The sequence below is a fragment of the Pseudophryne corroboree genome, chromosome 5, assembly GCF_028390025.1.
Source record: "Pseudophryne corroboree isolate aPseCor3 chromosome 5, aPseCor3.hap2, whole genome shotgun sequence".
NCBI lineage: Eukaryota > Metazoa > Chordata > Amphibia > Anura > Myobatrachidae > Pseudophryne > Pseudophryne corroboree.
Genome location: NC_086448.1, coordinates 529,162,668 through 529,175,740, shown reverse-complemented (window position 1 = coordinate 529,175,740; position 13,073 = coordinate 529,162,668). Strand labels below are relative to the sequence as shown.

General features: G+C 44.1%; 1 protein-coding gene across 10 annotated transcripts in view; it reads left to right on the top strand.

Moving 5' to 3' along the window:
- Positions 1 to 13,073, top strand: part of MAK (male germ cell associated kinase) — a 175,670-nt gene that overhangs the window by 147,423 nt on the left and 15,174 nt on the right. For 9 of the 10 annotated variants that reach the window (XM_063923142.1, XM_063923144.1, XM_063923141.1 and 6 more), the window contains 4 exons: positions 1,384 to 1,511; positions 8,094 to 8,225; positions 11,969 to 12,094; positions 12,701 to 12,793. In XM_063923142.1, coding sequence (XP_063779212.1) covers positions 1,384 to 1,511; positions 8,094 to 8,225; positions 11,969 to 12,094; positions 12,701 to 12,793 — 479 coding nt within the window. The remainder of the gene's footprint in view (positions 1 to 1,383; positions 1,512 to 8,093; positions 8,226 to 11,968; positions 12,095 to 12,700; positions 12,794 to 13,073) is intronic. The other variant, XM_063923148.1, reaches the window with a different exon arrangement.

Sequence of the window (13,073 nt, the reverse complement as noted above, 5' to 3'; positions counted from 1 at the left end):
CCCAAGAATTTACAGGAACTGGAGGCTTTTTGCAAAGAAGAATGGGCAGCTTTTCCATCTGAGAAAATAAAGAGCCTCATCCACAACTACCACAAAAGACTTCAAGCTGTCATTGATGTTAAAGGGGGCAATACACGGTATTAAGAACTGGGGTATGTAAACTTTTGATCAGGGTCATTTGGGTAGTTTCTGTTGTCATTATGATTTAAAAAGAGTAAACACAGTTGTTTGGCAATAAACGGCTTCACCTAAGCACTAACCATGAGTGAAAGAAAAGTTTGTGAGTTATCATTCATATTCTCTGACAAATGGCAGAACATCACAAATTCTGCTAGGGTATGTAAACTTATGAGCACAACTGTATTTAGCGATAGATCATCCTGATGTGGATCAGGGCGATATATTGTACACATCGTATAGTGAGTCCCAATTAGTCATTCATTGAATCGTCCCATTGGATGTGCTGCACATACATTGGGATGATTCCACGGCTGACATTGTTACATGCAGCAAGAAACAATACATTGCGCCATTGTACAGGGGATCATATAGTGTATACGCGGTACAATGTGGTGTTGTATCACATTGCCGCATCCAGTCATCAGGTGCGTATCCAGCTTTAGCCATTTGCCAATTAATGTATTTATTTTTATTAAAGGGTTAAACTACTTACTGGCTGAAAGGCATTTTTTTTTTTAACATCAGCCAGTTGAGACTGAAACAGTGGACATAGGGCTGAAATTGCTTTCCAGCCTCTGTGACCAGAAACACCTGCTACAGATGTGTCCACTAACATCTAGCCTCCCTGCACGTTAAATAGCCCGTCTAGTCACACCATACCTTGGTGTGTGTAGGTAGCCACGAGTGTCTTTATGTGCAACTTTTTCCATTAAAGTGTATCTTATTTGCAAAACAAGCAGCATATGCTAATTAAAATGATATGCTGCATGCCTATTTTCTGTGTGCGACCATAACTGCATACCTAGAAAACACTATAACATACCATTTCGTAAGCAGTCACAGCCACAGACGCACAGGAAATCTAGGCATGCCGCATATCCTTTTAATCAGCAGAGTCTGCTTGTGTGTCCTTTTTAGTAAAAAAAAAAGGACACCCGGCGCAATCAGAGTTGCACGAGACCTGTCAGCTCACTCACGCCAGGCATCTCCCACTACATTGCGTATTGAGGTAAGATGTATGAGGACGCATCTGTAGTTCATTGTATTCAGTTAGGCCAGGGGTGCAACCCCTTCAACTCACTGAACATTACAAAATAATAAAATATTAGTTGTGGGTGGAGTCATCCTTTAATATTGTATTTTGCCCTTTCATGGTAGTTAATGTCAGTAGTAAAATACATTGCAAGTACTGTTCATTTTCAGTTTGACAGATTCCATTTCCACTGGAGAATTAAATAAAGGTTCGTCAAATGTGGGTGTATTGAGAAGAGACTCTGGGCAAATGATATCAGCTAAACAACATTACCTTAGACAATCAAGATACCTTCCAGGTAACCTTATTATCATTAGTAGTAAGAGTTGTGTTTTTGGAAATGTATCCTATAAAGAACAAGTTAAATTGCATAAGTAACTGCTGAACTGGACACATACCCCTTAATGCAGATTTCTCTAACGTCCTAGTGGATGCTGGGGACTCCGTAAGGACCATGGGGAATAGACGGGCTCCGCAGGAGACTGGGCACTCTAAAGAAAGATTTAGTACTACCTGGTGTGCACTGGCTCCTCCCTCTATGCCCCTACTCCAGACCTCAGTTAGAATCTGTGCCCGGCCAGAGCTGGGTGCTTTTAGTGAGCTCTCCTGAGCTTGCTAATAAAGTATTTTAGTTAGGTTTTTTTATTTTCAGAGAGCTTCTGCTGGCAACAGACTCTCTGCTACGTGGGACTGAGGGGAGAGAAGCAACCTACTAACTGCGGCTAGGTTGCGCTTCTTAGGCTACTGGACACCATTAGCTCCAGAGGGATCGAACACAGGACCTGACCTTGTCGTCCGGAGCCGCGCCGCCGTCCCCCTCGCAGAGCCAGAAGTCGGAAGCCGGCAGAAGCAAGAAGACATCGAAATCGGCGGCAGAAGACTCCTGTCTTCACATGAGGTAGCGCATAGCACTGCAGCTGTGCGCCATTGCGCCCACACTACCCACACACTCAGGTCACTGTAGGGCGCAGGGCCCTGGGCAGCAATTAGGATACCTCTTGGCAAAAAGACACATATATACAGCTGGGCACTGTATATATGTACGAGCCCCCGCCATTTTATTACACAGACCCGGGACAGAAGCCCGCCGCTGAGGGGGCGGGGCCTTCTTCCTCAGCACTAACCAGCGCCATTTTCTCTTCACAGCTCCGCTGAGAGGAAGCTCCCCAGGATCTCCCCTGCAGTATCAAGGTAGAAAAAGGGTAAAAAGAGAGGGGGGGCACATAAATTTAGGCACAAATTATCATAAACAGCAGCTATTGGGTAAACACTAAGTTACTGTGTAATCCCTGGGTTATATAGCGCTGGGGTGTGTGCTGGCATACTCTCTGTCTCCCCAAAAGGCCTTGTGGGGTCCTGTCCTCAATTAGAGCATTCCCTGTGTGTGCGCGGTGTGTCGGCACGTTTGTGTCGACATGTTTGACGAGGACGGTTACGTGGAGGCAGAACAAGTGCAAGTGACTGTGGTGTCGCTGACGACGGCGACTGTGGTGTCGCCGACGACGGCGCCGACACCTGATTGGATGGATATGTGGAAGGTGTTAAATGATAACGTAAGCTCCTTGCATAAAAGGTTGGATAATCAGTCAGGGTCTCAACCCGTGTCTGATTCTGCAGCTCAGAGGCCGCCAGGGTCTCAAAAGCGCCCACTATCCCAGTTGGTTGACACAGATGTCGACACGGATTCTGACTCCAGTGTCGATGACGATGAGGCAAAGTTGCAGCCTAAAATGACTAAAGCCATCCGATACATGATTATAGCAATGAAGGATGTATTGCACATATCGGAGGAAAACCCTGTCCCTGACAAAAGGGTGTATATGTACTGTATGGGGAGAAAAAGCAAGAGGTGACTTTTCCCCCTTCACATGAGTTAAATGAATTATGTGAAAAAGCATGGGATTCCCCTGATAAGAAAGTGCTGATTTCCAAAAGGTTACTTATGGCGTACCCTTTCCCGCCAACGGACAGGATGCGCTGGGAATCCTCCCCTAGGGTAGATAAAGCTCTGACACGCTTATCTAAAAAGGTGGCCCTGCCGTCACAGGATACGGCCGCCCTAAAGGATCCTGCAGATAGGAAGCAGGAAAGTATCCTGAAGTCTGTTTATGCACACTCAGGTACTATACTGAGGCCGGCTATTGCGTCGGCCTGGATGTGTAGTGCTGTAGCAGCATGGACAGATAATCTGTCTGAGGAAATGGATACCTTAGACAAGGATACCATTTTACTGACCCTGGGGCATATAAAAGACGCTGTCCTATATATGAGGGATGCCCAGAGGGACATTTGCCAACTGGGCTCTAGAATAAATGCAATGTCAATTTCTGCCAGAAGGGTCCTGTGGACTCGGCAATGGACAGGTGATGCCGACTCCAAAAAGCACATGTTACATGTTACCTTACAAGGGTGAGGAATTGTTTGGGGACGGTCTCTCGGACCTAGTTTCCACAGCTACGGCTGGGAAGTCAAACTTTTTGCCATATATTCCCTCGCAGCCTAAGAAAGCACCGTATTACCAAATGCAGTCCTTTCGATCACAGAGAAGCAAGAAGGTCAGAGGTGCGTCCTTTCTGGCCAGAGGCAGGGGTAGAGGAAAGAAGCTGCACCATTCAGCTAGTTCCCAGGAACAGAAGTCCTCCCCGGCTTCCACTAAATCCACCGCATGACGCTGTGGCTCCACAGGAGCCAGGAGCGGTGGGGGCGCGTCTCCGAAATTTCAGCCACCAGTGGGTTCGCTCACAGGTGGATCCCTGTGCTATACAGATTGTGTCTCAGGGATACAAGCTGGAATTCGAAGTGATGCCCCCTCACCGTTACCTCAAATTGGCCCTGCCAGCTTCCCCCATAGAAAGGGAAGTAGTATTAGCGGCAATTCACAAGTTATATCTCCAGCAGGTGGTGGTAAAGGTTCCCCTCCTTCAACAAGGAAGAGGATACTATTCCACAATGTTTGTGGTACCGAAACTGGACGGTTTGGTCAGACCCATATTGAATTTAAAATCCCTGAACATTTATCTGAAAAGATTCAAGTTCAAAATGGAATCGCTCAGAGCGGTCATTGCAAGCCTGGAAGAGGGGGATTTTATGGTGTCTCTGGACATCAAGGATGCGTACTTGCATGTCCCCATTTATCCACCTCATCAGGACTACCTCAGGTTTGTGGTACAGGACTGTCATTACCAATTCCAGACGTTGCCGTTTGGCCTCTCCACGGCACCGAGAATATTTACCAAGGTGATGGCGGAAATGATGGTGCTCCTTCGGAAGCAAGGGGTTACGATTATCCCATACTTGGACGATCTCCTCATAAAGGCGAGGTCCAGGGAGCGGTTGCTGGTCAGCGTAGCACTCTCTCAGGAAGGGTTGCAACAGCACGGCTGGATTCTGAATATTCCAAAGTCGCAGCTGATTCCTTCGACGCGTCTGCCCTTCCTGGGCATGATTCTGGACACAAACCAGAAAAAGGTGTTTCTCCCGGAGGAGAAGGCTCAGGAGCTCGTGACTCTGGTCAGAGGCCTCCTAAAACCAAAACAGGTATCGGTGCATCACTGCACGCGAGTCCTGGGAAAGATGGTGGCGTCATACGAAGCCATTCCCTTTGGCAGGTTCCATGCGAGGATCTTTCAGTGGGATCTGTTGGACAAGTGGTCCGGATCGCATCTTCAGATGCATCGGCTGATCACCCTGTCCCCCAGGGCCAGGGTGTCTCTTCTGTGGTGGCTGCAAAGTGCTCACCTCCTCGAGGGCCGCAGGTTCGGCATACAGGACTGGGTCCTGGTGACCACGGATGCAAGCCTCCGAGGATGGGGGGCAGTCACTCAAGGAAGAAACTTCCAGGGGCTGTGGTCAAGTCAGGAGACTTGTCTGCACATCAATATCCTGGAACTAAGGGCCATATACAACGCCCTGAGTCAAGCGAAGCCTCTGCTTCGAAACCAACCAGTGCTGATTCAGTCAGACAACATCACGGCAGTGGCCCATGTAAACCGCCAGGGCGGCACAAGAAGCAGGGTGGCAATGGCAGAAGCCACCAGGATTCTTCGTTGGGCGGAGAATCACGTACTAGCACTGTCAGCAGTGTTCATTCCGGGAGTGGACAACTGGGAAGCAGACTTCCTCAGCAGGCACGACCTCCACCCGGGAGAGTGGGGACTTCATCAAGAAGTCTTCACACAGATTGCAAATCGATGGGAACTGCCACAGGTGGACATGATGGCGTCCCGTCTCAACAAAAAGCTAAAAAGATATTGCGCCAGGTCAAGGGACCCTCAGGCGATAGCTGTGGACGCACTAGTAACACCGTGGGTGTTCCAGTCGGTCTATGTGTTTCCTCCTCTTCCTCTCATACCAAAGGTGCTGAGAATTGTAAGAAAAAGAGGAGTGAGAACAATACTCATTGTTCCGGATTGGCCAAGAAGGACTTGGTACCCGGAATTGCAAGAAATGCTCACAGAGGACCCGTGGCCTCTGCCTCTCAGACAGGACCTGTTACAACAAGGGCCCTGTCTGTTCCAAGACTTACCGCGGCTGCGTTTAACGGCATGGCGGTTGTACGCCGGATCCTAGCGGAAAAAGGCATTCCGGATGAAGTTATTCCTACGCTGATAAAGGCTAGGAAGGATGTGACAGCAAAGCATTATCACCGTATATGGCGAAAATATGTTGCTTGGTGTGAGGCCAGGAAGGCCCCTACAGAGGAATTCCAGCTGGGTCGATTCCTGCACTTCCTACAGTCAGGAGTGACTATGGGCCTGAAATTAGGGTCCATAAAGGTCCAGATTTCGGCCCTATCCATTTTCTTCCAAAAAGAACTGGCTTCACTGCCTGAGGTTCAGACGTTTGTTAAGGGAGTGCTGCATATTCAGCCCCCTTTTGTGCCACCAGTGGCACCTTGGGATCTTAACGTGGTGTTGAGTTTCCTGAAATCCCACTGGTGTGAGCCACTTAAGACCGTAGAGCTAAAGTATCTCACGTGGAAAGTGGTCAGGCTGTTGGCCTTAGCTTCGGCTAGGCGTGTGTGAGAATTGGCGGCTTTGTCATGTAAAAGCCCCTATCTGGTTTTCCATATGGATAGGGCAGAATTGCGGACTCGTTCGCAATTTCTGCCAAAGGTGGTGTCATCCTTTCATTTGAACCAACCTATTGTGGTGCCTGCTGCTACTGGTGACTTGGAGGATTCCAAGTTGCTTGACGTAGTCCGGGCTTTGAAGATTTATGTGACCAGAACGGCTGGAGTCAGGAAGACTGACTCGCTGTTTGTCCTGTATGCATCCAACAAGCTGGGTGCTCCTGCTTCAAAGCAAACTATTGCTCGCTGGATCTGTGGCACGATTCAGCAGGCTCATTCTGCGGCTGGATTGCCGCATCCAAAATCAGTGAAAGCCCATTCCACAAGAAAGGTGGGCTCTTCTTGGGCGGCTGCCCAAGGGGTCTAGGCATTACAGCTTTGCCGAGCTGCTACTTGGTCGGGTTCAAACACATTTGCAAAGTTCTACAAGTTTGATACCCTGGCTGAGGAGGACCTTGAGTTTGCCCATTCGGTGCTGCAGAGTCATTCGCACTCTCCCGCCCGTTTGGGAGCTTTGGTATAATCCCCATGGTCCTTACGGAGTCCCCAGCATCCACTAGGACGTTACAGAAAATAAGATTTTACTCACCGGTAAATCTATTTCTCGTAGTCCGTAGTGGATGCTGGGCGCCCGTCCCAAGTGCGGACTTTCTGCAATACGTGTATATAGTTATTGCTTACTAAAGGATTATGTTATGTGGCATCAGTTGAGTAATGCTTGTTTGTTGTTCATACTGTTAACTGGGTAAGTTTATCACGAGTTATACGGTGTGGCTGGTATGAGTCTTACCCTGGATTCCAAAATCCTTTCCTTGTACTGTCAGCTCTTCCGGGCACAGTTTCCTTAACTGAGGTCTGGAGGAGGGGCATAGAGGGAGGAGTCAGTGCACACCAGGTAGTACTAAATCTTTCTTTAGAGTGCCCAGTCTCCTGCGGAGCCCGTCTATTCCCCATGGTCCTTACGGAGTCCCCAGCATCCACTACGGACTACGAGAAATAGATTTACCGGTGAGTAAAATCTTATTTTTTTAATTAAATAGTAAGATGGTAGCAGTCACTGGGATATCACAGAGAAGTATATGTAACCATGACAAGTACACTATAGTACTAATAGATTTATTTATATATTGGCCAATGTATCCTGTATTGTAAGGTTGAGTTGCATGATGAGTTACATGGACATACAAAAATACAGGCCACAGAATTCGTATGTGATTTCTATGATCTGTAATAATGTTGGGGGCACGTTATTCCCGGAAGTTCTGATGATGGGTCATCTTACAAAGGATGTATCTGTTGGGCTTGTGATAGGGGATATGTAGTATCTGGCATATTTAAAGGTTGAGTATCCCATATCCAAATATTCTGAAATACGGAATATTCCGAAATACAGACTTTTTTGAGTGAGATAGTGAAACCTTTGTTTTTTGATGGCTCAATGTACACAAACTTTGTTTAATACACAAAGTTATTAAAAATATTGTCTAAAATTACCTTCAGGCTGTGTGTATAAGGTGTATATGTAACATAAATACATTCTGTGCTTAGATTTAGGTCCCATCACCATGATATCTCTTTATGGTATGCAATTATTCCAAAATACGGAAAAATCCTATATCCAAAATACCTCTGGTCCCAAGCATTTTGGATAAGGGATACTCAATCTGTATAGCCACTTATAAATGGTATAAATAGCATTGAGATTGCTGCTTTGTTTTTAATTCAAATATGTAATTTACAAGATGTAAAGAATAAAAATAAGATCTTTAATTTATTAATCTGTAACTCATCTCTTTTTACTGTGCTAAGGTATGAACCCAAAGAATGCAGGACTGATATCCACTAATAAAGAATTAAATCATTCCACCTGGAGCAATGCACTGTCCTCGAAACCGCTTGCTCCAGTCGGTGGTGGAGTTACATTTAATAGGAACAATGCAGGTAATAATGTGTGCGCAAGACAAGAGTAGATAATGCAGCTGTTCCAAGTAATTTAGTGTGGGTCTCCATCATCCTGCTTCGTACCATCAGTTTATATGCTAGTTGTGAAGTATGTATGCATATTCTATTGAAATCCCATTACTTGATTATTATTTTTTTATGAAAAAATATATCTATTTGCTCTGATATTTACATTTATCAGGATTTTATCTAGTTGATGTTGTATCTTGGTATTAAATAAAGGATTTTGATGCGGTTGCAGAGTTGGAAGTATATTGGGCCTATTTTTATTTAAAAGAAACATGCACAGAAATATAGAGGTAAGTGTAATAGCCTGCAGACATCGGCAAAGTCCTGGCTAGTCTGCCCGATGTTTTTAAGTGGCACTCATTTAAAAAGCAAAACCAGCTTGGCTTTACCAATTTCATCAGAAGAAAAGGGAGCATAAGTCCCCTTGCACAGGTATAATCAAAGATTTGTGAACCAGAATTGCTTATAAGAGAGTCAGAGACATCATTCTCAGAGTATCCTCTTACATCAGGAATATAGCATATATTTTAGTTTGGTGGTGCCCCCTAGAGTTTAGGTATACAGTATAAAGCACAGTCAGAGAGAAAAAATGATCTCTTTGTGGGAGCACGCTTAGTAACATATGAAACTTAAAACAATTTTTTTTTTATTGGTATACATTAAAAGGGTTGGGTTCAGGTGACTGGTGTTTGGGATCCCGCCGATCACCATACCGACGCTGGGATCCCGAGTTTTAGATTGCCGTGTGTGGGGGGGGAGGTGAGCGTAATTAAGCTTTTTGTGGGCTCGCTGCGCTTGCCACGCAGGGGGGGAGGTGGCCCGCTGCGCTAGTCACAGGTTTTATTCCCACTCTATGGGTGTTGTGGACACCCACACGTGGGAATAGTCCCGGTTAGTCGGCATGCCGACTGTCGGGCTGTTAATCGGTCGGGATCCTGGTTCGGTATAGTGACCAGCGGTCTCCCAACTGCCGGTTACATATCTACATCCCCATTAAAATAGTGACACATCAACAACAGACACAAACTGTATCAAATAAATGAGGTCAAAACGTCTAAGATGTTTAAATGTCACTGCCACCTAATGTCATGCATGAAACCTCTAAGTAGTAGATAACCAGGGGCAGAATTGTAGTAAGTGTCTGCTAGAATGCATCAGAATTGTAATTGTCACTCAGAGTATACTCAAATGTCCCAAACTGTATCCCGTAAATGGTCTTGGAAGCATAATGACTTCAGGGTAAAGATCATCAATTATGGTCTTAAGTCAAACAGCACTTCATATGTCTGGAGCCATTCAATCGGTGCAGTCATTTAGGATATCCTTAGCAGATACACATCATAATAGGAGCATTGACATGTATATTTTAGTGGCATACGATTCAACAGTCTGCCCATATCATTTAGGCTCGTGACAGTAGTATATAATATATCGTGTTATCCACTCTACCATGTGGACATACAGCAGCAGTGAAACTATAGATCAACCATAGTACACATAAATCGGTACAATTACCAAAATTATTGTGAACTCAGAACACACAAATAACTGCTGCACTTTAAGATCATTGGGTAACGTGTCATTAATTCCTTTCAATGTATTGTCTCTGTCCAAGGTGGTGGAAATAGTAATGGTACAGTAAGAAGAGTATAGTAGGAAAAGAATCCACCATGCAGTTATCCTGTTACTACTGTTCCCTATTTGTCATATACACATAGGCTAAGGAATGGGTGCACCTCACCACCATATACTGTGGATAAGAAGTTAGATTAGAGAGATCAAAGTAGGTAGATCAAGTTGTGTGAAAAAAACTCAGCCCACTATATCAGACATCTGCTGTACTTCTGTAATGTTCCCAGTAGAACGGGGGCAGCGCTCAAAAAAGTTCCTCGGTATCCTGCATTTTTTAAATATTCAAGGGGAGGCGCATTTTTTACTCTTCGCACTGGCCATAATATCTAGAAACTGCCCTGCTGAACGGTGTAGGCACCGAGTAATAAAATCTAGACCGATATCTGTTGTCTGCTTCTACGCAGTCTGGTCAGTACTGTATCAGCTGATGAGAGTACAGGGAATTTAGTGAAGGAAGCAATGAATTTTGAAACATCTGAGGTGTTTTGACCTTGTTTATTTTATATTGTTTATGAGTCTGTTGTTGATGTGCCACTATTTTAATGTATACCAATAAAAAATATTTGTTTTAAGTTTGATATATACTGAAAGTGGCCCCACAAATATTTTTTTTTCTCTCTCTGTGCTTTGCCATTTAAATGACTGCCACTTTAAAACATCGGCCTGCGTTGGCAGGATCTTGTGGATGCCTGCAAGTGGAAGACTATTACATTTACCTCGTAGTGTATTTTTACACAAATGTAGAGCTATAGACATCTTGTAAAGCGGCTGCCTCTGCCTACGGATGGTGTAATGGTTAGCATTACTGCCTCACAGCACTGAGGTCATGGGTTCGATTCCAACCATGGCCCTAACTGTGTGGAGTTTGTATATTCTCCCCGTACTTGCGTGGGTTTCCTTCGGGTACTCCGGTTTCCTCCCACAATCCAAAAATACAGTATACTGGTAGGTTAATTGGCTTCAAACAAAAATTAACCCTAGTGTGAATGTGTCTGTGTGTACATGTGGTAGGGAATATAGATTGTAAGCTCCACTGGTGCAGGGACTGATGTGAATGGCCAAATATTCTCTATAAAGCGCTGCGGAATATGTGTGCGCTATATAAATAACTGGTAATAAATAAAAAATAGTCATCATCAACTTGCACCTGCCTTACACTATATGCTTTCTAACTGGTGTATTCTACCTTACTTGCAGGTTTGCATGGCCAGAATTTATATTAACATGCCCCACTGAACCTTGCCTGAGTTCCAATGTATACAGTGTCTAGATAGACGGTCAATCGGTCGACACCGTATGGTTGACATACATTGGGTTGACATGGTTCAAAAGGTAGACAGTGCTTTTTGTCAACAGATACAAAAAGGTAACAGGTTTTGGAGGGGTTTCACATAATTTTACTTTTGCTTGATTTAACATCCATGTGGACTACGATTGAGAATAGTAACCTGTAGCGAGCACAGCAAGCCTGCGAGAGTACACATTTTCACTGATTGTGGTCACAGATGATGAAACATACAAAACGACACCCAAAAAACTTAAAAAAATAAAAAATAAAAATTGTTTCAAACATTTGCATGTCGACCTTTTGAACCTGTCGAACTTTTTTATTACCTGTCGACCTCTTGTACTGTACCTTTTCCATGTCGGCCTTTTGACCGTGTCGACCATATGGAGTCCACCTAATGCCTGTCTATCTAATTACTGTATATCTTTTATACCACACGTACCTTGCCTATGCAACAACACCTCTTCCCACCTAAGTTCACCTCTTCAGTTATAAGGGTCAATGCACCCAAATTGCTACTATTATAAGATGATCCTACATTTTATCACTGAATGTGACCCCATTGGCTTTCAACTATTGTTTGAAATGATGGTTAAAGTAATATACCAGGAGAATAGCCTAAGCTTCCAAAAATGTAATATATAGCACAGGAGGCCAAGAGCTACAGTAAGGCAGCCACGGACTTTGTAAAATTGAGTGTGTCATTTAGGTTTGTTGGTTTTTTTTGGAAGTCACATGTATATAGATCACTGAATTGTGAGAGATTAGACATAATTATATGGTCATTCTACAGGCACTTTAGGAGGATTTGTAGGACCAGCATACAATACACCAGGAGGATACATCCCTTCATTTCACAAGAAGGAGGTTGGATCGGCGGGACAAAGAATACAGCTTGCACCAATTGGGCATGCAACAAGTAAGACTTTTACTATTCTGCTTAAATTGTTGTAAGAAAGAGAGAATGGGCAGTAATGGGGTTTCCTTAAGCAGTGCATGGACTCCAGAACTAAGGGTGAAAAACGTTTTGGGACTATTCCAGGTCTCTAAATTGTCAGAATGCAACAAAGATTTGTCTATAATCGTTCAACGTTTTTTAAAAGTTTGTAAATTGTAAGATAAAAGCCGCAAAATACTAGTAAAAGCCTCTGGGTGGTGAGGATTTACATTATGGATGGGTAAAAATACACTTCTAACAGTAACAACCGACTCAAACATCAGTCCCTTCCCCCAATCTATATTCTTCTCTATGCTGGCCCAGGAGGGTCCCGTGCTCTGGACTTGAACCTTAGCCCTAACCCTAATGAGGGTCGCGGCAGGTGGGTCCATATTTTTGGCCAAAAATTATGCAAAGTACCTCAATTTTACTCCATGTTAAATTGCAGAGTTTATTATAATTGTTCTGATTACCAGTGTTCCCTTTGCCGTGTGCACCTCCTTATTTCTCTTACTCTAAATTGTTTTTCTTCCTGTTTTCATTTTCTTCTTCCTTTCTTTCCTCTTTTTCTTCTTCTATCCTTATCAGCTTTACCCATCAACAGTGATACTGTGAATGGAAAACCAAAAATTTTGAAACCTAAACCCACTTGCCAAAAGGCAGTAGTTGAAAATGTTTCAGGTAATTTCTTGTAGGATTGTGTACTGCACACAGTATAGTTTTAGCTAGAAGACCCATGTTCTGTAACGTTTTATCATAATCAGTTTACTTACATTTTCACACTTCCATTCATATCATTTACATAATCTTAGAACAAAGGTATTGTACATTTTTGTGCCATGTTCCTCTACTGTCATGAATCATTGTAGAAGTATACTCCTAGATAATCTGAGGGATTTTTGCAGAATTGGACATGGGGTCATTCAGATCTGATCGCTAGTCTGTTAATTTTGTTGTCCTG